Genomic DNA, 24,938 nt, shown 5'->3' with positions numbered 1-24,938 from the left:
ACCTTGTGTACATCCTACTTCACAAATGAGTCTGTCAGATACACTAAGCCTATAGGCTGAAGATGATGCCCCAACACTTCGGAGAAACCTCAGGTGACTGCCCAGGCAGCTGGCTGTTTCTGTCAACTCACAAATTTTTTGGAAGTTGCTTGCATGCACTTCCTGTTTTTTATTTTTGTTAGCTAATATTATTCCTTCTTGGGTCTCTGAGGGAGTTGAAGATTAGTTAGTTATGGTTGAAGATTAGTTAGTTATAGTTGAAAATTAATTAGGATAGAAAGTGCATTAGATACATCTTGGATTTACCAAAATAGGATAGATAATGGAATTATTTTCTCTGATTTGTCAAATACCTGTTTAGGTATTTATTACTTGTATATATTGTATATAGTTATTGTACTTTTGTATATAGTTTTTCTTTTGTTAGTTATAACCTTTTGCTTTTTTTCCTTTTTATTAAAATAGAAAAGGGGAAATGTGGTGGTATTCTAATTGTACTGAAATGTGATTTTGATTGTATGTTAATAAATAAAGTTGCCCAGGGGTCAGAGCTATTAGAGCCATAGACAGAGTGTGGCGGTGGTGGCACATGCCTTTAATCCCATAAGATCTCTGTGTGTTCAAGGATACAGCCAGCATTGGAGACATATGCCTTTAAGACCTAGGGGGCTGTACATTCAGACAGTGATGAGGCAGTCATGTGTTTGGGTTTACAACCAATGAGAAGGCAGAACAACATACTATAAAAAAACGAACAGACAGGATATAGCTCTCTTTCGTGAAGCTGGGACAGCAGGAGGAAGGGTGAGATTTTAGCTCTGAGCTCTGACCTCTCGGCTTTCTCTTTTACATTGTTTCTGTGTTTCTTATTTAATAAGACAGTTGGTTACATCTACAATTAGGCTATCCAGTTTGTAATTGATATAAGCCTCTGTGTGTTTATTTGGGTCTGAGCAGATGTGGGACCAGGTGGGACACTGGAAAGCTTCTAGCTACAATATACAAATAAATAAAAAAAAATAAAATAACTGTTTAAATAGTTAAATTACATAATTTAGGGTTTGACAAGATCTTGTTTTGTTGTGAGACATATTTTAAAGCAATATTTCACTATAAATTACTGTACAGGCATAATAATTATTGTGTGTCATTCTCCCTATAACAGAATTCCTCCTGTGAATTTAGAAAAACTGAATTCTAGTCCTATCTAGCTTCCAGGCTCTCATCATCTCCCTGAGGGCACTTCCCTAATGACCATTAATACCTCCTAAGAGGCCATCCATCTTAAAGGGTCCCCCGTTTCCTAATGGTGCCATCCTGGAGATCAAATCTTTAGCACATGGCCTTTAAGGAGACACTCCCTATTTGAACTATAACATAAATGAAAATACAAATTGTAAAAATACCAGGCTGAGGTGTATGTAGATCTGTTGTAGAATGTTTGACTGGTCTGTGAAAGTTCCTGGTGTTGATTCTCAGAACTCAATACAGTAAAATGCAAAATAAATTCCCGTGTTAAATAAAGCCATATGTATAAGCATATGTTTGCATAAAATGACAGAAAGACTCTACACTGTCTCCTTTTCATTCATCTACCCCTTCTTCCTCCTATCTCGTCGTATCCCCAATGCACTGATGTGCGCTTGGAGCCAAAGCAGTTGATAGAGCAAATGCAGAAGCAGGAAAGTGCTTAACTACAGGCAAAACCCTTCTTTTATGTAAATGAAAAACAACAGAAAAAATGATATTTAAGAACTTTTTTTAAAAAAGTGACAATGTCATTTTTAAAACCAGAAATCCGATCTCTACAGAATTTTTATTCTCATCAATTTCTTTTTATTGATTGCATAAAGTCTCAGAAACTAAGTTACTGACACTGTTTCGTTAAATCTCTGAGTGAATTTTGCTGTTAAATTAGGATCCTAAATATGATCTGTTTTTTACTTCATAACCATTAGCTTTTTAAAAAGGGAAAAGGAATTGTTATATAATACCTCATACTGAATTCTTTAGAAGAATCCCTACTTAAAAACAGCAAGCAAAACCTAGAAATACTTCAAATCACTGACTGCTGAGATAATCAGCGGGGCTTGCCCTAACTGCGCACAGCTGATACCACCTCTCCACGCAGAGACCTTCCCAAAGGAAACCACGAGTCTTTTATAGCTGCCACCAGCAGACAGCGCTCATTCTTTTTTTACATTTCCAAATTAGACACATTAATTTAATCATTGGTTCATTCTCATGTTTGGTTCTAACACTACAAACATTTAATTAGGATATAAAACTGAACAAGTCAATATATTTATTCAAATTTTACTAACTATCTCACTAATATGTTTTATAGCAAAAAAATACCTTTGTTTCTGGCTCAGGAGTCAATCCAACATGTATGTACACTGTACTAGTTGTCATATCTTATTGTTTAATTTAAAATTTTTTATGTGTTTGGGTGTTTTGCCTGCATGTGTGTCTGGTATATGTGTGGAGCCCACTTAGGCCAGAATAGGGCATCAGTTCCCCCTGGAACTGGGGTTACAGAGGATTGTGAGCCATTATGTGGGGTTTGGGAATTGAACCTGGGTCCTCTGCAAAAGCAGCCAATGCTCTTAACTGCTGAGTCACCTCTCCAGCCCTTATTTGTTATGTTTATATTTGTATCATTTAATATGTAAGAGCTTAAAGAGTGTCTCTGCCTTACCTGCTCCATAATGTTTTGTTTTTTAAATCCACAAACAATTTTATACATGGTTATGTCCCCTTTCCATTGAATATATTCTGGACATTTGTAACCTGAACACACATCTCTCTGCCTATCTCATTCTTCTTATTGGGTGGATAGCCTGTTGTTATTAGATGGTCTTGGTTGTATGCTGTTATAGCAAGCAGCATCAAAATGGTGACCTAATACAAAATAAGATCACCTTGTGTGCACCGCACTGTACTTCCTGTGGTGGCTGAGGGGCTGTGCCGCCTCCATCTCACTACCTTCCATCCTGATATGTTCCTACAATTGCTGAAGCAGAAGAGACTCTCTTTATGGGTTCCCAAAATGCTGCCCAAATTTCCAGAGCAAATTACATTGGCATATCAAATTGAGATATATATGTGTATATATATATGTATGTATAGATATGTATATATATATATATATAAAATCACACAGATACATGGACACAGACACAAACACACCAACACACACACACACACACACACACACACACACACACACACACACATTATACTCAGAAGGAAAAGGAAGAGCCAATGTTTGGCTGAGGCAAGATGATTCTGGTAAGCCTGGACCACACAGCAAAACCTTGTTTCCAAAACTCAGCAGTGTGCAAGGATGGAGCTCAGAGACATATGCACGCCAGGTAAGTGCTTCATCGCCCAGCTACATTCCTAGCTTTTCACATTGACGTACTCACGCATCGGCTCTCATGTGTTGCCCAGGTTTGTTTCCAAATCTGGACTGAAGCTCTCCTCCTTCCCTAACCTTTCAAGTAGCTGATGTGAGGGGTGGGAAGAATGAACCGGTGGCTGTCCAGGGCACTGCCAGGTGTCCTCCTTGGCAGGAACAACAGCAGCAACAAAACGGACATCTGGGAAATACAGAAGATCAAGCCACAGAGAAATGAAAAGTAGTAACTTTATACATCCAGGGAGGGAAAACCTAAGGCTGGATGTCTTGTAAATGGATACTGGCTTAGGTATTTTATAGGGCTCCCCCCCCCCCCCCCCGCCCCCCCCCCCCGTTCCCTATTGTTCCTGTCTGGACACCTGGCCCTCTGCCTTCTCACCGGTTTCTTCTCATAGAACCATCTATAAGAAGCTGCTTCTCATTGCAGAGAGCCTGCTTTTACCTCCTGCTTTACTTATGTTTCACTAACTCTGCTTCACTGAGACTACAGAGCAGGTTACTGAACATTTGGATTGCTTTCAGGTGTGTGTGTGTGTGTCCCTACAGTGTAAATGTAAAGTTGAAGAAATGGATTGTAAACACAAAAGGAGATTATACCTAGAGTTTTGATGGATGTTAACTAACATTACGGGGTATGTGCATGTATGCACACAGAGGAAGCCACACAGCACAGAGAAGAGACAGACCAAAAACAAAAGAAAAGAAAAGCAAAAAGTGAGAAAGGCGTAGAACGTGGGTTCCAATTCTGTCTTTCCAAGTCACTGGCTGTTGCAACTTACTGACAGCTACTAAGGCTTAGTGTGTGCTCAGTGAGATCCTGTTTTCCTCTCTGAACGTTTGAATGAGGTCTTGCTACTTCTCACAAGTGACATGAGACTCTAAGGGACCAGATAGCATCCTTACCCTCATTTTGGTGTTCTATTTGCTCAGAACTTAGGGCAGAGAAGGAGCTAAGTAATGAGTTCTGAAAGCCTTCACTTCCCCACTGGCCAAATGTTTTATAAGTGAAGCTGCTGTTAAATCCAGTGCTGAGACTTGATGGAAGTGCACATTTCTCAGACTGAAACAATAATGTAGCATGAGTAAAGCCTTACTTTTAAATATTTAACACATTTAATTTATGAGTGTGAGTGTCTTGCCTGCATATATGGACATGCATGAAGTGCATGCATTGCCCAGAGAGGCCAGAAGAGGGCATCAGATTCCCTGAAACTAGAGTTAAAGACAGTTTGGGGTTGTAATGTGGGTTTTGGGAACTGAACCTAGGTCCTCTGCTATAGCAGCAAGGGCTCTTAATGGCTGAGCTATCTCTTCAGCTTCAAGCATGAGGCAAGACTTGCTTTTCAATTTCATCTGCACAGCAGACTGCATTCTCCTCATTTTACAATTCTAGTTCAGATCTCGACTCATGATACTTGGCCAAGTGCTACTAGTGTGCTCAGATCTCCATATTTCAAAGTCCTTGTGGCACAAAACACAGGAGTTAGCTCCCACTAGGCTCTGTTCTTCCCTTTTGGTCTCCTTTATAGAATTAGATTTTAAATCCTTTGAAAGTACAGATGATGCTTTCAATTCATTTTGGACATTCTTTCCGGAACTTGCAAATATGACATTCAGTTAACGTAGAGCAGTTGATTGATTAATTCTAAGCCATGCAAACTTGGCCTGGGTCTCTTTTGATGCAAGGACAAAGAATAATCTAGGGAAACTAACATGTGGTTCCCAACTGCCAGCTTTCCTAGATAGTATAGATCATTGCTTTGTTGCTAGAACTTCCCCATCCTATCAATAAAACTAATAACATTCATCTATGCATGCCATTCTAGTGACTAGAAGTTTAGCCTTAGCATTTATAAAATATGCTCTGCACTTTATCAGAATGCTATAATGTGCTTTGAACAATATTAGCAGCCCCTCTCTCCACTTCTTGGTCAACCACTCTATATATTGTTATATATAGTCCTCAAGTATTTTTTCAGATTTTTACTACAATAGTATATAGCTTGACTGTCAGAAGTGTGTATAAAACTCATTGCTTGCATGTATGTGTGTGTGCTATCTATATGTGTTCAAATGTGTGGGTACATATGAGTGTGCAAGCACAAGTTCACATATGTGTATACGGAGGCCAGAGGCTGAAGTTAGGTGTCTTTCTTGACCACTCTCTGCCTCATTTTTGAGGCAGGGTCTCCATATGTTACTCTCCTTAACCAGCTTGTTCCAGGGATCCTCTGTTTCCAACACCCAAGTGCTGGAATTCCAGGTGGGTTTCCATGGTGTTGTATGGCCTTTCCCTCTGAATTGCAACACTTTTTCCATGTTGAAACATTTCCTCCAAGAGGGAAGGAGAGGTTACAAAAGGCCACTTACGTAGAGAACCAAAGCTTGTATGAGTGCTGGCTTCTTCAGCACATGTACTAAAATTGGAACAATACAGAGAAGATGAGCATGGACCCTGAGCAAGGGATGACAGGCAAATTCACCAAGCATTCCATATTTATAAACGCAACAACAACCTGGAAGATTCTTGAAGACCCCTTTCAACAGTATAAAAAAGATTAAGAAGCTGCTGGGTTGGAGACTCTGAGCAGCTCAATGGTGGAAAGATAGAGCGAGTCAGATCCAGCTGCAGAGCTGCTGCAAATTGTGCAGAGAACCTCAACAGCTCCCGGGTTGCAATTTACAGAAGTCTGAAGTCGTCACCTGTGCTGGGGTGGGCTTTCTGGTGAAGCAAGAGTCATGCCTGTCCCTCATAAGTAACCTCTCACCCAAACTCCTGTTAGTAACCCAATAAAAGCACCCACTGATTTCACCAAATTGGCCATGGGTGCAATCTTTACTTTGGTCTGTCATAGACTCCTTTTCTGGGGTGAGTTGAAGGGTGTGCCATTGTCTTAGGGTCTACTATCGCTGGGAACAGAGACACCATGACCACGGCAACTCTTATAAAACTATTTAATTGAGGGTGGCTCGCTTGAAATTTCAGTCCATTCTGATCATGGCAGCGTGCAGGCAGACGTGGTGCTGGGGCTGCGAGTGCCGCATCTTGTGGGCGACAGGACATTGACTGACAGTCATGCAGAGGGAAGCTTTAGAAAAAGAGACCTCAAAGCCCGCCCCCACAGTGACACACTTTCTCTAGCAAGGCCACACCTCCTAATAGTGCCACTCCCTTTGAGGGGGGCATTTTCGTTCAAACCACCACAGTCATGTCACCCCAGGAAGTCTGTCACACACACACACACACACACACACACACACACACACACACACACACACGTTCCACGTGGAAGGTTCCAGCAGGTCTGAGTACGGCAAGTGTGGGCCTGAGCATGGCACCGGACACTTTTTAAAAATCCTTTTCCCTCCCTCTTGTTGAAAATCCTTAGATTACATTCCTAAAGCTGACTCCCAAGGTCCACTCCTTATTTGGCCACTGGCTCATTACTGAGACAAAACTCCAAGGTCCTACAACCAAAATTCATTATTTGATGTGAATAATGAATATGTCCAATCAGGATTTACCAACTCACCCTAGCACAGACGCCCCCTTTGTTGCCTTAAAAACCCAACTCCTATAAAAACAAAACAAAAAACAAAACACCTGCTTGCTTCTGCTGCTTGCTGTCTGCCTTTGTAGCTCCCCCACACATCCCCCAAACTCCTTGATTGCTCCTCAGAGGTAATAAATCTCCTTTGTGCTGAGATGGGGTCAGGGTGTGTCCTGTACAGACTCCAGGGGGCGCAATCTTTCTTGCACCCGATCTAAACTCCAGTCCTTACACACTAAGGAACGGAGGACTGAGGACAGTCCTCACTTACCAACACTGAGCAATCTTCCCAGTCCAAATCTGAAATGCTGTTTTTCTCTACTCACTATTGTATACATTCTTTTCTCTTCAAACATATATTCATAATTGATCTCATTTACACTGTGCTCTTGATCATTTATTTTAACCGCTGCTTAAAAGTTAATACCGGCAAATGCATTTTCCTATTGATGCAGACTTAAATTACTTTCAGCTTTTCCAGAGTTAAAAAAAAATGCTGTGAGAAATCAGTATTAAATATGGGGGTCACAGCCTGTGCCCCAAGTCAGGTCTGGCTACCCATCCTCAACAACGCAATTAAAAGAGACAAATTAATAGTGGATAGCAGAAAAAAGAGATTTTATTCAAATTGGCCACATTGAGAAGAAGGAAAACGAGATCCAGAGAACCTCTCAACTCCATCTTTGGGGTCTGAAATTAAAGTTTAAATAGAGGGCCAAGGACACATACATCTGAGCAGTCCTGGTCAAGTGCAGTCTCCCACCATCGACCCATCATTATCGGGACTTCAGACTCTTACTGAAAGGGGGAGTTCCAACTCTGTGAAATCTCTTCCTGAGTAATAAGCTTCCTCCTTCTCTCAGAATGCGATTCCTGAGGAATTCCCATCTCTGTGGGATTGATTGTTTCAACAGTCTGATAGTCAGATTGGGAGACTCAGGTGTCTCTTTAGACATTTTCATCTGTCAGGCAGGTTACAGAACGTTCTTGTTGGAAGAGTTTCTCTATGGTATATATTTATGATTACTGAGGGCTATGCGATGATCCTTCTGTATGCTGTGAATATGTATTACTCTCATTGATTAATAATAAAGCTGTTTGGCCTATAGCAAGGCAGGATAAAGTAAGGTGGGACAATCAAACTGAGGACTGGGATGAAGAAGGGCAGAGTCAAGAAAGACGCATCCAAGTTGCCCAACAAGCAAGATGCCAGAGGACCAGTAAAACAATAGCCACGTGACAATGCATAGATTGATGGAAATGGGGTAATTTAAATGTAAGAGCTAGTGAGCAGTCAGCCTGAGCTATTGGCTAAATATTTTGTAATCAATGTGAACTTTTATGTGTTTATTTGGGCCCGGGTGGTCAGGACAGAAAACTCAGCTTCTGTTTACAACTGAGTATGTGTATCTCTAGGTTCAATAATGCCCAAATAGCTCCCAATCACCTGATCCCTTCTTGAAGCCCCCACCCCCTCATATCACTGCATTGGGGGCCAGGTTTCTAGGTCACAAGCTCTGGGGATATGAACAAACCACAGCAGTCAATAGTAAGTGCTATATAGAAGTGAAAGCTATAGTTGACCTCTAATTAAGGAACAGCTGTTTTCCTCAGAAAATAAAATGTATAGAAAATGTAATTACTTTATGTCTTCTTCCTGTATTTTGTTAAGTTTGGAGACCTATCATACACACACACACACACACTCTTAGTCATTCCAGCCCCAACTTTGCTTTAAGGTTTGTTCCCTCTTTATACACAAATGCCTTGGCTCAGGTCATACTTTATGAGTGTATTTCAGACTCTTCTGAAAGCAGATCTTATGCAGCAAATGAAGGGGAGAGCAGAAGGGTACTTGTCTCCAGGGAAGAAAAAGGCCCAGAGGAGCTGTGGAAATATCCAAGTAAACTGGCCAATTCAGTTAGGCAACGAATCCTTTCCCTGACAGCCTCATGCCTAGCAGAATGAATTGCAAAAAAAAAAAAAATGTAGGTCTCATACAAGGGTAGTCTGCCTCTTGTCACCTGGACATCAGTTTCTGACTTTGGGCTTGAAAAGTCATAATAATTCATCACAATGGGCTTCTCTTTCTCGAATACTATTAACATTGATGGTATGTTTAACTTCATTTTCAGCTAGAGCCTAAGGAAACCAAAGCGCTAAGAGATTAAATAATTTACCCAAAGGTGCAGCAAAGTCCATGCATGTCAAAGCCCACATGCTTTGCTGTGATGCCTTGCTGCCCCTGCCTGCTACTTGCAGCAAACAAGTTGTTTGGAAGAGCTGTTGCTGGGGGCAGCGAGGTGGATCAGCAGGCACTTGCCACTAAGCCTGACAATCTGAGTTACATCATGGACCTACAAGGGAGAAGGAGACAGTCAGCTTCTGTAAGTTGGCCTCTGACCGCCGTGTGTGGGTTCCCATCCATAAACACACTAAGAATCATGATTATATGACAGGAGTTGACAGTAGTCCTGGGAGCCCAGACCCACATCTTGCCAGAAGCTTTGCAAGGATGAGAAGATTCATAAACAAACTGTAGAAAAGACAAAAAAAAGTTGGTTGTGAATTAAGGAAGCTCAAACCCACCAGGATGGAGGACAGGAGGGATTCTTAAGGCTGTAAAAGAGGAAACTAAGAAGGAGTTCTGTCCAGAGTTCTCAACAGTAGCCTACAGAGTACACCACTGAGCTGTTTTGAAAGCAAAAGATAAAGCCACTTTTTGTTCCTGCCCTGAAAGGAGTGGAAAGGGATGTTGATAAAAGATGTTTATGTGAAGATATAGAGAAAAACTAGGCCACACAGTAGCCAGGGTCAAAAAGTCTTTCATTGAGCAACAGAAGAGACCATGCAAAGGCCACAGGCAAAGAAAAAGCCATTGTTCTAGCTTAAGAGAGTTTCCTGAAAGGATTTCTATCTTCCTGTGCTTACACTCTCAGGGGCTTACAAAATTAGACTGTCTAACATAGCAAGTTATTCGATTTGGAAACCATGGAAGGCAAAACTTCCAAACAGTCTTGAAATTTATGCTAGATATACAGAACTTGGAGATGACCTTTTGAGATGGCTCTTGTTCCACTGAATTAGTTATTTTAGTCAGCATAATATCACAGCTGAGGACTATCATTGGCCTTGCTGTGGTTGCCTTTGAGTTGTAAGTCATGGGAGACATTTTCAAAAGGAATGGCCTGCGCTGTGAGCATCGTGCTCTTCTTGAGAATGACACTTCTGTTTTAGAATTTGTTACTCACAGGTTTTGCTGAGTGTTCTTTCATATACAAAACCCAGAAATTTGGCCAGGCTGTGGTGGCACATACCTTTAATGCTAGCACTCGGTAGGCAGAGGCAAGTGGATCTCTGTGTGTTCAAGGCCAGCCTGATCTACAAGGTGAGTTCCAGGACAGCCAGAGCTGTTACACAGAGAAACCCTGTCTCGAAAAAAACAAAACAAACAAAAACAAAAAATACAACAAAAAACAAAACCCAAAGCCCCTAAACCCCAGAAGTTTGATTTTGAACATCATTCTAGACTTCTGTGAAGTTGAGACAAGTCTGTTTTAGCTATTCGAATTTTATTCTCTTTTGACATGAAATTGTGGAACACTCAGATAATCAATACCATGTTAGTATTCCTACAAGAGAAAAACAGGTAAACCAATATGTGTTAAGCAATAGCCATAAACTTTACTGCAAGCATTAGCGGTTTTTAAAAAAGTTTTTAATTCATAACTTGTTGTTAAATGTGCACGACTCAAGCTCTAAGAGACTGTAACTTAAGACAGTCTCTTTGAATACAAACCCATACACTCAGTTTAGTGTTGACCTCACAGGTCAGAGGAGTAGACAGGCTGCACCAGAGTCAGAGGGTAAATAATGTTTTAAATGTGTGTTAGTTATACGACCTAAGTAAAGCCGTAAGCTGTTAATACAGCCATAGATTTTTTTTTCTCACAAAGTCATCAGATATATTGCTAATACTGAAGTTGTATTTCCCACTGTGGGCAAAGTTATTAAAGTTCTTCACTTTCGTAGAGTCCAGATTGAGCTGCCAGGCGCTGAAATTCTCCTTCTGGGTTAAAAGCTTGTTTCACATTCAAACCTTTCCCATTGAGCGCCAAATATTTGCTGAAAGTTGGTCGAACACGCAACTGCTTGGGAGCCGGGAGTGTTTGGTTTGGACGGGCTGAAATAAATAAAAATTAAGTTAGAAGAGCAGTTTAAAACACATGGTTGAACTTAGTAGTCACTGGCAGATATGAAAAGAAAATGATTATGAGGAAAATCCCCCATACTTCACACCACAGTGAGCTGTATGTTTCTCACCTTCCCAGTTAAATTGAGCTGCTGTGTGACATACCTGTGACATCTAATCTCGTGTTACATGTGGTCACGCCAGCTTCATTGACTGCTGACACTGTGTACCACCCAGCATCCTTCTTGGTTACATCTTTTATCAGTAAAGTGACTCTTCCAGCATTATCATGATACAAGCTGGAAAGAAACAAATGAAAACTGAGGCCCAGGAATTAAAATTCTTTTCTTTCAGGTGAAAGTTTAAGTGATATTGCTGCCTTATAGAATTTAACTAATAAGAAAATTCCAAGACTGCCTCTAATCAATGCCAAGCAGTTATTGAATTTTTAACAATTAGATACCCCACCTATGAGTGGAGATATCACTTCATAGTAGAGTATTGTTTAACACACTTAAGATCCTAGGTTGGATCTCTAGGAAACTCATACACACACACACACACACACACACACACACACACACACACACACACACTCTCTCTCTCTCTCTCTCTCTCTCTCTCTCTCTCTCTCTCTCTCTCCTCCCAAACAATTTCCTTCTATTCTTTTTATATCATTTATCTCCTACAGCAATGGTTCTTTATTGTCAACAAAAGATAGACTCTAGGCTCTTTTATGCCTTATTTTTAGGATTACTTGAATCTGACTTAAATATGTATTTTTAAGAACAGATAACCCAAGGCCATAATTGGGTGATTTTTAATGTGTGTAAAAAGTATAACTAGATTCATCCAAGCAATGCACACGTCAGTCAGGAAAGTCTCCTCTCACCTTATCCGATCCGTGTTGAACTGGACCATTTCATTGTTCCTTTTCCAGAAAAGCTTGGGTGGAGGGATAGCCGAGATCTGGCACTCTAGTTTCACTGACTCTCCCTCAAAAACTTTTTTACTCTGTGGCTTGTAGATAAACATTGGTGCTCTTTTATGCTCTTTTGCTGCAAATTGGTAGGAAATCGATAAAGATGACATTAAACCAAATTAAAATACTTTGAAATTTGTATGTTGACATTAAATCTTTAAAAAGCAACATCAGGATTGGAAACTTTTTTTTTAAACTTTTATATAAAATACTGTAACATACATTATTATTTTATTATATTCAGCATTCTGAAAATGGAGTATTGACATTTTAGCCATGTTTCATTTAAAGAAGTAAGTCATTTCATCGACTGGAAGGCAGCATGCATGGTGGGAAGAGTAGTAGGCAACTCTGGTTCAGATCCTTATTGGGGGTGCAACTAAGCAGTGGAGTGTTTGTCCTGCGTGTACAGGGCTGTGGCCTTGATCCTCAACCGCGCAAAATGAAATCTCTATTGCCCTCCCCGACCCAGCCATGTAAAATTGGAAAAGTCTTGTTTCGTTTCTCTGAGCCTCAGTTTTGTCTATTGCTAACTACATCCTTCAAACAAACAAACAACTCCAGGTTGTCGTGATGGACTTGTCTGAATATGAAAGAAAAGATGCTTTGTAAACTGATAACACACAGATGTCAGTCATCACAACTACCTACATCACAGCACGAAGAAATGGGAAGTGGTGAGCTGACACTGAAGCTGGATTTTCTAGAGGAGAAATGAAGAGACTGGATGGACTCCAGCCAAGGTCTCTTTCAGCTGGAAGAGGACAGTATTTACGAAGCCATGGGCACAAACACGATTTACCTAGAGCTTAATAGTGGGAAGTCCACATGCTGGGCGAGCGTGCACCTGAGTGCTTTATTCCATGCTCACCCCCTCTTTTCTTTGGCTGAGGTCCCTTAAAGTAGAGTATACGCTCAAGAACATTGTCTATCCTTTATCCTGATCAGACTTTTATAAAATAGACATTGATTCATTAAATATTTCTAGTGAGATAATACCATAGTTTGAAGCATTACATATGATATATTTAAAGTACTTAGATGGTAAAACTTAAAAACTGGACATGAGTTTTTATAGAACTGTGCTGCCATAGTGTGAGGTGACAGTTTTATCAGAACATGTTTTTCCAAAGAAATAGGCATTTTTTTGATTATAATTAGACACAATTTTCCTAGTAAATATAGCATAGTGCATAGCTAAAAATTAACACCTAATGTCCATTTTTCAAGTAGGAGTTTATATTATGACAGCCTATGACAGTTCTGTATCATCATTATAAGTCAGGATGGCAACATTTCAGACTATACAGCAGATAAATTATTAAACTGAAGTTTCTAGTTATTTCAGCAAATGCTTGTACTATTTCATTTGCTCCCTCTAAAATTATATAATATTCTCTCTACCAATTCTTGCTCAGCCACGTTCATTGTTTGCCTGTTCACAATAGTTAGGAAATGGAAACAACCTAAATGTCCTTCAGCTGACCAATGGATAATGAAAATGTGTACATATACACTATGAAATAGTATTCAGCTGGAAGGGAAAATAAAATAATGACATTTGCAGGTAAATGGATGGAATTAAAAACATATATTGTATGGGATAACACAGACCCAGAAAGAAAAAACTTAATATGTTCTCTCTTATATATGACTCCTAGATCCAAATCTTAAGATGTGAGTATATAACTTGGAAGTAACTGTAGAAACCAGGAAAGTAAATGATGGGGGGGAGGCTAGAGAGGGGAAATAGCAGGATTCAAGTGATAGACAGTCTCCTTCTAAGGACTAGCTTTCATATTGCCAAAGGGAGCTGTGCAAATGGTAAAAGGGTGAAGTAATCAATAGTCCTACCTATGTGTGGTGAACAACGAGCAGCATGCAAGAATACACCTAAGGATGCAATAGTGGCGGCCATGAGTTGGCAGCAACCAACAGCTCTCTAATCGGACTGAAGGCTGACTCAACAGAAGGGAAACCGTGCCTGGTACTGGAAACCTAGCCAGCTGCCCAGGAGTAGTGAGTTCGTGGATCTCGGAAGAGAACTTACTACTATCACTCTACCAGAGCAGTAGAGCTAAATCCTCACTGCATTCTAAATACTTTTCTTTGTATTCACAGATACGTGTAGCTCTCACTCTCGTCAAAGAAGCTCCTCTTTCCAGTAGGCAGAGACCATAACAAAAACCCCAAGGCTGGTCAAATTATAGAAAACAACTGACTGTGAGGTACCCACCCTCGATGGATATCCACACCACAACTCCTGCACCAAAAGCTCAGGGAACATTTCAGAAAAGGGGGCAGAAAGATTTTAAAAGCCACAAGAACAACAAGTCTGCTGTGAGATTGTGTCTCACAGCACAGACTGGAAACAACAGGAAACCTTCACCCATGACACCTTAACAAATAGTTGCCTAAACAAGACCTGAACAAGGAGGGCACCAATAGATGTGCTAATATTGAAGGGGGAAATCTCACAGGGCTCCACCCTTAGACAAAAAACTACAGGTAACTAGTGTCTGCTGAGAGAAGTCTACCCCAGGGATGAGCCCCCTAATTAGTTATAAAATACCAAATGGTCAGCTCTGAAATCATACATATTAATAGCAATACTAAATATCTATCTATCTATCTATCTATCTATCTATCTATCTATCATCTTTCATCTATCTATATATCTCTATCTCTTTATCTCTCTATCCATCTACATTATCTATCTATCTAAAATAATCATAGAAAAAGAGGCCATAATTTTGAGAGAAGAAAGGCGGGGCACTGGAGGGTCTGGAAGAAGAGATTTGGAAGGGGTTGAAAGGAGGAAAGGGAAGAGAAGAAATGACGTAATTATATTTTTAACTGACATTTTTTTAAAAAGAGAAAGTGGGTTGAGCAAGCTCCTGGGAAGCAAGCCAGGAAGCAGCTTTGTCCTGGTCTTCTTCTTCAGTTCCTGCCTCCAGGTTCCTGACTCCAGTTCCTGCATTGCCCCCCTCCAATGGACTGTGACTTGGGATATGTAAAACAAACGCTTCTTCACCCCTCCCTCAATAAATTAAAATAAAATTATATTATCCCCTTATTGCCTTTCTGGGAAAGAACTAGTGGTAGATCTGTTATTCTAGCTTTGCTGTTTCCCACTAAAATGTCTTTTTGTTGTTTTAAGTATAAACTGGCATTGCACTAGATTCTGTAGATGTTAACATTAAGTATGAAGTCTCTGGGCTTTTCTCTGAAATATTTTCTTTTTTTAATACTTTCTTTTTCAGTATTCTGCCTTTGAAGGATCTCTTTGGGGGCTCACCAAGGACGTCTAACTGCACCGTGAAAGTGGCTTCTCCAGCTCTGTTCCTGGCCACACATACATATGGCCCTGCATCCGATGTTCTGACCACTTCGAAGATGAGTGAGTGAAAACCCTTCTCAGACACTATCATTTTGTGCAGCTCATCGGATTGAACTGGTCTCCCATTTAGATACCATGACACATCGGGGGCCGGCAGTCCGCTCACCTAGAAACAAGACACGACAGTTTTCTCTTTGTGATTTTAACAATCTTGTCATCTGGATTTGGGGTTGAAAATGTAAAGTAGGAGTTCAAAATACATTTATTGTAAATTTTTACCTTGAATTTTTAACTTGAGATTAATATATTGCTTTTAGACTATTTCAGACCACACCTAATTCTTTCAAATACAACCTCAAACTCTTTAAGACTTCTTTTGGTTACTTTATCTAGACATTATATGTTTTATTCCACAAGGAATATGGAAGCTACAGTTTTGTACATAAATATTAGTTGTTTAAATGTTTTTGTGTGAAGACATTCCACCCTCATCGATAGGGAATCTGGAAAAAAACATTTTACAAGGGAAAGTTCTTAGAATGAGGATAATCAAAATATGATGTGGTCTCCTTTAAAGCACTGATATAGCCTAAAAAGCTAGGAAGGAAGAGAGCAGAGTAGCTTTAAGTGGTTAATGGACAACTACGGCGTATACTTGAGACAGCCTGTATATCAGTGAGTGAGTGTGTGTGTGTGTGTGTGTGTGTGTGTGTGTGTGTGTGTGTATCCAGTACATCTGTTTACTAAGCTAATCTTCCTAACTTTATGAGATAAGTACTATGTTAGTCCCATTTCACAGATGAGAAAACAAAAAACACAGAGAGGTTAACTAACTTGTCTAAGCTTGCACAGCTGGAAAGTAGCACAACTAGGGTGTCAACTGAGCTTGAGCGCTTGTGTTCCTTCTCCTTGTACATGGTGCTTTTCAGGCTGTGGGACAAGCTGTAAAAGTGTGGGAAAGGAGGCGTTTCCCCAAACTTGTGGTCCCATTGCTAATGTGTCCTTGGCATATTTAAAAACACTTACTTTGAAATCCATTCTGCAGAACCGTCCTTCTTCAATCGATATGTTTTCTGGCACTTGAATGAAGCGTGGTGGGTAAAACTTCTCCTGGATGGCATCCTGGTCATTTGCCTCTGCTCTCGAGGATGATCTACTTCTACAACAATATTTTAATAGTGACTGTGCATTAATGTCTTTGCTTTTCCATTCACACAATACAATTTGGCCATTACGCCAGAAAGTCCAGAGTCTCTGCTTTGGTCTGATGGCATGGTGACAATGGAAACAGACATTAAGGGTGATGTATTCAGTGGCTTATTTGATGACTGGCAGAAATATAACAATTTAGATACATTTGGTACAAATTAAATATTAAATAACCCTCTTTTTAAAAATAGTTCCTTAAATTTATCGATGTGTACCTAATAGTTAGTAACTGGGGTTCCCTTATTGTGACAAAGTTATTTAACATGGAGGCATGGTCCTGACTATTTGGATATAATGTTTAAAAATCTCCCTTTGAGATAGCTCTGATAATTGACATACACTTTTTCACTATCATCTTTGGCATTAAAAATTCACACTGTATTTTGAAAAAATATAGTAAGCGTGAGGGCTACGTATACATAATATATTTTTAGTGGAAAACATTTTAGATAGCAAAATACATCTCTCTTTATAAATTAAATAAAATTACCTTACTTGTGATGTGGGGACTTGCAGCCGTGCATGTTCTGGGTTATGCTGCTTGAGATGAAAAAAAAAATGAGAAAGTTAACATGCGATTGATCCTTTTAAATGAAGCAGAAGTAAGCAATTGTAGTTGAGAGGAATGTTTCTGTTTTGGATGTGTTACCTCAGTTGTGATTGGCTTTGTATATCTACTATTTAAAACAGAGCCAACGAACCACCTCTATCCTTACTAAGAACCCCAGAGAATTAACTGGATAGTTTCGCAGGTGTGATTTATAAAGATCAGCTGGACCCAGAACTGATGGTAGCTTACTTTTCAGACGACTGTTTTATGATAAAGGATGATGTGTCCCTCTGATGTGTTTGACTTGGGGACACAGTACAGGTTGTACTTTAGCAAAGCAGGAATAGACATGAGGTCACTTGTGCTGGCACTAGGCAGTGGGTGTCAAGCTACTGCTGAGCAGTTCCACCACCAACAGTAAACACATATTAGACTGGAAAATACTTCTCCTTTTAGCTCATGGCATAAAATCCTGTTGGGCACCATTAGAAATATGGATAAAACTATACAAAAATTTGAAACAAGAATTAGTTCCTGCTAAATAAAGGAATATTTACATTGCATGATTTATATTGAGTGCTGGAAAATTATTTCTACTTGAAGAATAAAGTGAGGAATTGATGAACGTTATAATTGAATTAATTGATTATATATTTAGTGGCTGATTTTCATAGATGTCGCTCTGCTTGGCACAGTGGAAGATTGAAAAGAAGTAGAAAATGCAGTCTCAGCCTAAATATTTCTCTACAAAGTACAGGGACAGAAAATCTGAGTACAAGCATTTATTTTGGGATGAATCCCTTTGGCATTTTAAAACAATCTAAAAAATTTTGGCTAGTCTCAAGATTCCTTAAATAAAATGTCAAAACAACTTATCAATTCAGCAAACAGCCTTCTTTTTAAGCAAAAAATAAATAAATAAATGAAAGCAAAAATCAAACCTAATAATTTTTTAAAACTCAAAATCTTCAAAATAAGTTTTTTTTTTTTTTCCCCAAGATAGAGTTTCTCTGTGTAGCTCTGGCCATCATGGAACTCGCTCTGTAAACCAGGCTGGTCTCAAACTCAGAGATTTGTCTGCCTCTGCCTCCTCAGTGCTAGGATTAAAGGCAGTATACCACCACTGCCCAGCTAAAAGTAATTTTTTTTTAAAAAAAAAAACTTTTGGCTTTAACATATTAGTTCAGAAATAGAGTATTTCAATTACAGCAGAGATGTATTTTTGTTTCTAGTTACACTGTAATTGGGTAACATTTTGTATTACCTAGGATTAATATTTGCGTGTCTAAAATAGTAAGATTTACCCTTTCTGCCTTCATTATGTTTCTGCTGCTCTCTTCTTGCCCTGGCCCTGTCTTCATCCTTTCAAACAGTCATAAACATTAAGTAATTTTTTGAGTCATTCTACTAGTAGAGATGGAGTTGTCTTCTTCTGGCTGTAGCTGTCTATGCCGTGACTAGAGTTCAACACAGTAGATGCTCCATGTAAATTGATTGGTTGGATGGATGAATGAATGAAAGAATGGACTGCTCAATGTCTGAGATCTAGTTCTTACCCCATTAGACCCTGATCCATCCTTTCTTGTTGGTCTAGTTGCCTTTACCAGAAACAAAAATCTCTCCTTATTTCAAATTTATTTTCTCAATGATGTCCGGTCTCCATCTCTGTTGCTCATAGCCTTGAGGACTATTTAAGAGGGTGTAACAGGCAGCGTATAGAGGGAGATCAAAAGGGTAACAGCCCTTCAGTTTGCCTTCCCCACTGTATCGTGTTTTTCAGTTAATTTACCTGTTACAATTAAGTTGGTCAGGTGCAAGTCTGTGTGTATTCACTGTATCCTGAAGTTAATCCTTTTTTGGAAAATGAGCTTTCATTAATCTTAGAGATGTTACCCAATAGAGTCATTTTATTAGTTTGTTCAATAAGAGGCATTTTAAAACTCAGGATCACTACAGAAGAAAGTCACAAACACAGCTTGAAACACCAAACAACTTAAAAATTCCAAAAAAAAAAATGACTGAAGCTGGTCACAGTTGTGTGTCCCTATGTTAAGGACCTAACAAGCCAAAAAGGACACTCGATTGAGCCACATTTAGGGCTGAAGATCCTGTGTCAAAAAGAAAAACAAAGGCCACAGTCACATGGCAGTTATTTTTATTTACCTGTGGAGAATCCTGGGCGTCACTGTTTTGAGCTTGAAACACAGCGGCAGCATTCTGCGGGCCTAGCAACCTGCGGGCCATCTTCTCCTCATAAGTCAGTCTCTAGAGGACGGTGAGGGGATTTGGTAAGAGGGATTTGAAGGGATACACCCCGAAAACCATTACTCTAAGCCAGAACTTCAAACTGTCGTCCTACTTTTTTGAATTATAGTTTCTATGTTTCCCAAAGAGCCTTGTCTTCAAAGATGAGCAACTAATTCAACTGTATATTAAGAGATATAGAATAATTACAGCTGTTTTTATTTGTCCGTAGATAATATACACTAAGGTGCAAAAAAAGTTGAGTTGGTAAAATTTTCCATTAGTTACTTGGTAGACGGACATTTTGTGAGAAGGCAGTGGTTATTTTTTTTTTTTTTTTTGAGAGATTTCATGGAGCACAGGCTTGCTTTGAAGTCCTCTAGTCAAAGCTGGCTTTCAACTCCTGATCTTCCTGCCTCTACTCTTCCTACCCCAAGGGCAGGGATAAATAAATCTGTCAATTTATTGAGTTTTGATAAAATAATGTGTAAGATAAAAATTTCATTTATTATCAAGGTTGTCTTTCTTTCTTTCTTTCTTTCTTTCTTTCTTTCTTTCTTTCTTTCTTTCTTTCTTTCTTTCTTTCTTTCTTTCTTTTTTCCTTTTCTTTCTTTTTTTAGCTGCTTCATCCATTTACTACTGAAACCCAAAAGGTGAACTTCAGATTAAAGTGGTAATGAATTGCAAGCAAGCAAATATTCCTTTTTTAAAAAAATGAATCCTATTTCTTGCTGCCTCTATGGGCATAGATCTATGAAAGACAGAAGTAATTTGTGTTGTGGGCTTGTGTGTGTGTGTGTGTGTGTGTGTGTGTGTGTGTGTGTGTGTGTGTGTGTTTGTGCAGTGGTACTGGGTATCAACCTTAGGTAAGTGTTCTACCAGTGAGCTGTATTCTCAGCCTCAGAACTTTCTTATTGGAATTAGATTTTTAACAGTTTAATTGGCCTTCTGTATGAGACAGATAGCTTGCCCACTTGATTTCCATTATGAAGAAGGGTGTCCTTGCATTTCAGCTTTCTCTCCAAATCTTGAATCAACGCTTCTTTTGATCCTTGGATTTCATGGTCAGGAGTCCTTGGAGTGGGCTTAGCATTTGCAGTTGGGGATGGCATGGCATTTACTGGTTGGCTAACCGAAGATTGTTGATAGCTTTAAAAAAGAAAAAGAAATGAAAATTATAGAATTGAATTCATTTGGTAAGCCATCTTTAGATAGAGGTTATCACTTAGAATTTCTAGTGTTGTCGAGAACACCAATGACCCTGATTACAGTCAAGAAGGGTGCCATAAAAATGGCTGTTGCTTTTATATAGTCTATATAGTCTATATAGTCTCTCTTGGCAGGAGACTATATAGTGGGAGGAAGAATTCAGACCTAAGGAGGACATCTAGAAGATCCTCCCTGAAGAATGTGATGGTTCGAACTCTAGACTGACAGCTGGGACGCCTTCATGGGACCAAACTAGGCCCTCTGCATGCAGGAGACAGTTGTGCAGCTTGGTCTGTTTGAGGGGCCCCTGGCAGTGTGATCAGGATCTATCCCTGGTGCATGAGCTGGCTTTTTGGAACCCATTACCTATGATGGGACGCCTTGCCAAGCCTTAATGCAGGGGGGAGGGCCTTGGTCTTGCCTCAACTGAATGTACCAGACTTTGTTGACTCCCTATGGGAGGCCTTAACACTTTTGGAGGAGTGGATGGGGTTGGGAGGTCTTGGGGGGGGAGCAGGAGGAGGGATAGGAGAAGGAACTGTGGTTGATACATAAAATGAAAAAAAATACTTAAATAAAAAAAGAATGTGATGGTTAAAGGGAGCTTTCTAGTTCTTTCAGCCTGAGTGTTGGATTTCTTGTGTGATGGAAGATGGATATCAGGCAGTGGTATCTTTTAGCTGCCTCTATTGGTCCTGAGAGAGCTGGGTTTTTTTTTAGGATCTCTTTCTAGCAACATGTGATCTCAGGGTAGGGCTTGAAATTGATGGTGTAAAAGTCTTTATACCAGGGAAATTGGTAAATGCTGCCAATCATGGCTCTTTGTTTTATAGCTGAATTGACCATCACACCACCCATGTTTTGTGAATGTTCTGCTGCTCCTCAATGTGATCTCTGGCTTTCCTATTAATTTCCAATTCCAGTTATATTTATAGCCCAAATGATCCAATCCACTGCATAAAAATAACTTTTAAAGTAATGATGATTTCTTCAGTATTGCCAAACTGATTTTTTTTGGTAGAGAAAGGAAAGGATAATTAGAGGAAGATAGAACATGAAACATAACTTTTAAAAAAGGATTTGGAAAAAAATGTCACCAATCTGAAAATAATTTGAAGAGTTTAAGTTCTTACATCATATTCTGTTCCTAAATGTTTATCTAAGGTATCCTGAGCCCTCTCCAAATTTCCATATCAACATTAGTCAAGAGCAGGGGCAGCAATGAAGGCATCCTGTGTTGTTAGCTGTTAGGTGGCTCAAACTTTTCCTAGTATTTCACATTGTTTTAACTTAGCTCACCAATTTAGAACCTATAGGGGCAAACTTGTGTCATTCTAGTTAACATGGGGAAACTGGCCATTGCTCTAATGACTATTTTATGATGATCATGATAAATGTTCCCTAGTCATCCAGATCCAAATCCAAATGCATTCAAGATTCATAAAAGGACTTGTGATTCAGAGGAAATGAAGACTGAGTCCAGCAGAGTCTTCCCTTTGTGGGCTGGAGGACCTGGTGATTATCCCAGGGCCGAATGTAAACAGATCGACAAGTAACAGGTGCCATAACTCATCACATGCCACTCTATGCCCACCACTACAAAGCATAGCTGTGGGAGATACTGCCAGTTGAGTGAACCGATGTTTATTTTATTACAGTCAAGATACATTGTCTTAGAAACTGATGGTACCCATTCTCCCTTTCCATTTTAGATATTTGGGTTTTCCAGTAGTCTATATCAATCCTTAACTAAAAGTCTGATTTGTTCGATAAAGTGAATAGTCAAATCAATCAAATATGTAAGTAAATAGTGAGCCCTCTCCCTTGATTAAATTCCTAGACTAAAGCAGTGGCCTTCTTTCTTGTTCATAATTATCAATATGTTTATATTCACAATTATTGATTTCTTGTTCACAATTAAGGAATATTAAAGCCTTTTAAATGGCTTTATATTAAAGTCTTTAATATTATTGGAGTGTGTGCAATGATAATTGCCTATAATGTCTTCAGTTCTAGAGTCCCATCTGTTTGAGAGTCACATGTGCTTGGTAAAGTGAATCAGAATCAGACAATTCTGTTCTCATCATTATATTTCATAGAAAGCCTGAGGGACTGTTAATGATAGCCAAGCCTGAGAACCACAAGACAGCCTCAGTTAGTTGATTCACTACATACCCTTATTGTCTGCACATCAGGTGTCACATGTACTAGACTCATATGTTCTTACTTATAAATTAGTGTTGTGTTTTCACACTGCTTTATAGATCTTTCTCCTATCACTGCTAATCCTGATCATTAAATATGATACAGCTCATAAAACTGGATCACTCAGCAGGCTATTTGCTGAATGCCCCATGGCCAGCTCTTTGGAAGGAATAATTAGAATTAAAGAAATTTCCCCACTTTCTACTGTGTGGTTTGATCAACTGCTAAAACCATTGCCTAAGAAGTTCCTATCTTTGGAAAGTGAAATAAGGCTTTCAAGAGTCTTTAGGTCAGAAACCAAGGGATTACTTTAGAAGATGGAACAATCCTGAGCCCATCATAACAATGAGAGAATTGTGCACAAATGTTCAAAGGCCAGGCCTTTCCACCCTGTACAGCTGGACTCAGAATGGGTGTCAAGTAGCGATGGTAAGATTAGAAGACTTATCTACAGTTGCTGAAAATGGAACAGCTAAAGCTGGACCTTTGATCTCTGGTTTGGGGACCTCCTAGGCTTGCTTTCTTAGTCTCTATTTTTGTCTCTCCTCTTCTTAGTTTTGCACAGAGCTAGGTTTGTGGTTGAGGCTCTGTGAATATTTGTTTGATAACTTTTTGTTTCTGAGCAGAATTGGAATAGGATTGAAAGATTTTATTAGGAAAAATATTACAGAGTAGGTTTTATATTTAAAATACTAATATAAGAAACTTGGAAATACTAAGAAGCTACATGGAGAATGCTCATATTAATGATTATGAACAGGAAAGAAGTATAACACATCCAATGAATACAATGAGAATTTGTGAGGAGTTGGGGAGGAAGATGTCCTTTTGAAATATTAAGTCAAAACTATGACAATGTTATATATTCCAGGGCATGAACCATTAGTCATCAGCCATTATATATAATTCCATTTAAAATCTGTAGGATTCCAACGTGTTTCTGAGTGTCCTGGTTTTTATTTTTTAAAGTAGGAAATAAGTTCCACTACAAGTTGAATCACTGTGCTCATTTCAGCTACTTTTCTGGAATTTCAACCAATAATATAATTTTTAGAAAAACTAGCTCAGTTATCTTGTTGCTGAACACTCTCATCATTCATACAGGTAGACTGTGTGAGTATCAGGACTTGATAACCTCGTACGTCTACACTGATTTATAGGTCCTTTTTCTGTTCAACATCAAACAAATCTCTAGAGAAGACAGGAACATTAGCAAGAGTTCCAGTAAGACTCCAACAAGGCATGGTCCACCAGACAATGTTTGAGATGCCTCTGGTTTAGTCTCTGATATTCTCTCCAGCCAAGAAATATGACAACTGATAGCCCTAAATTTAAATAAGTACAAAGTATTCAGTTCATGTTTTAAAAAAAGGTCGACTCCACATGGTGTCCCTTCCTCGGACTGAGTTCTTCCAGGACAGTCTCCGGCTGTGGAAATACAGTGCATGCTTGCATAAGGCTGTAGGTATTTGCTCCTGGATTTAGATCATCCGAGAAAGTTCACCAAGTTATGGCCTCACTTACCAACACAAACCTTAAAGCCACAAAACTTCATCTGCTCGAGCCTCCCTTCTGATCCCAGTAAAGACCATTTATACAAGTGACCAACTGTCTGAGTGCCAGACTTTTAAAAAGTGTTAATTTTAAATTATATTAGCCAAGTGGATAGTCAGGATTAGAGGGAGAAGTGGGTAGGAAGAAAAGACTATGAGAAGAAACTTAATAGCCTTTGCTTATGAGAGAGGAAATACTAGCCACAGAGGAACAGACAGGTGTTCTGCATCCCAGCCAAGCCAGACCTCAGAGGAATTAAATTTGCAGTAAGAGGAACTTAGCTTAGAGTTAAGCAGAAAGTTCACCATTCCCTGGTATGTTAGAAATCCACTTTTTTTTTTATTTCTGAAGATGATAAATAATAGGGATGTAATTGTGTGCAGATAGTAGGTAATTGGAGTTCCGCTCAGCCTGGACACTGGAGAATACTTAGATGACTTATTTCCAGTATCCTGACTCAGTGAGAATGAAGCTCCCA

General features: G+C 39.3%; 1 protein-coding gene and 1 non-coding gene across 5 annotated transcripts in view; one reads left to right on the top strand and one right to left on the bottom strand.

Moving 5' to 3' along the window:
- The first annotated feature begins 5,817 nt into the window (after nt 1–5,817).
- LOC114701618 lies at nt 5,818–5,925 on the top strand. Its single transcript, XR_003735860.1, has one exon. It is a non-coding gene; the product is annotated as a U6 spliceosomal RNA (small nuclear RNA).
- Nucleotides 5,926–10,526: 4,601 nt separating this feature from the next.
- Myot (myotilin) overlaps nt 10,527–24,938 on the bottom strand; it is a 65,480-nt gene continuing 51,068 nt past the window's right edge. For 3 of the 4 annotated variants that reach the window (XM_028881737.2, XM_028881738.2, XM_028881739.2), the window contains exons 3-10: nt 20,467–20,641; nt 19,412–19,513; nt 17,189–17,238; nt 16,516–16,648; nt 15,448–15,655; nt 12,060–12,225; nt 11,333–11,466; nt 10,527–11,158 (exon numbers count right to left, since the gene is read on the bottom strand). In XM_028881737.2, the coding sequence (XP_028737570.1) occupies nt 10,986–11,158; nt 11,333–11,466; nt 12,060–12,225; nt 15,448–15,655; nt 16,516–16,648; nt 17,189–17,238; nt 19,412–19,513; nt 20,467–20,641 (1,141 nt within the window). In that variant the 3' untranslated portion in view covers nt 10,527–10,985. The remainder of the gene's footprint in view (nt 11,159–11,332; nt 11,467–12,059; nt 12,226–15,447; nt 15,656–16,515; nt 16,649–17,188; nt 17,239–19,411; nt 19,514–20,466; nt 20,642–24,938) is intronic. The other variant, XM_037197133.1, reaches the window with a different exon arrangement.

This window comes from Peromyscus leucopus, chromosome 19, assembly GCF_004664715.2.
Source record: "Peromyscus leucopus breed LL Stock chromosome 19, UCI_PerLeu_2.1, whole genome shotgun sequence".
Taxonomy (NCBI): Eukaryota; Metazoa; Chordata; class Mammalia; order Rodentia; family Cricetidae; genus Peromyscus; species Peromyscus leucopus.
The sequence above is the reverse complement of the archived record's forward strand: the minus strand, read 5'-3'. Positions and strand labels throughout refer to the sequence as shown.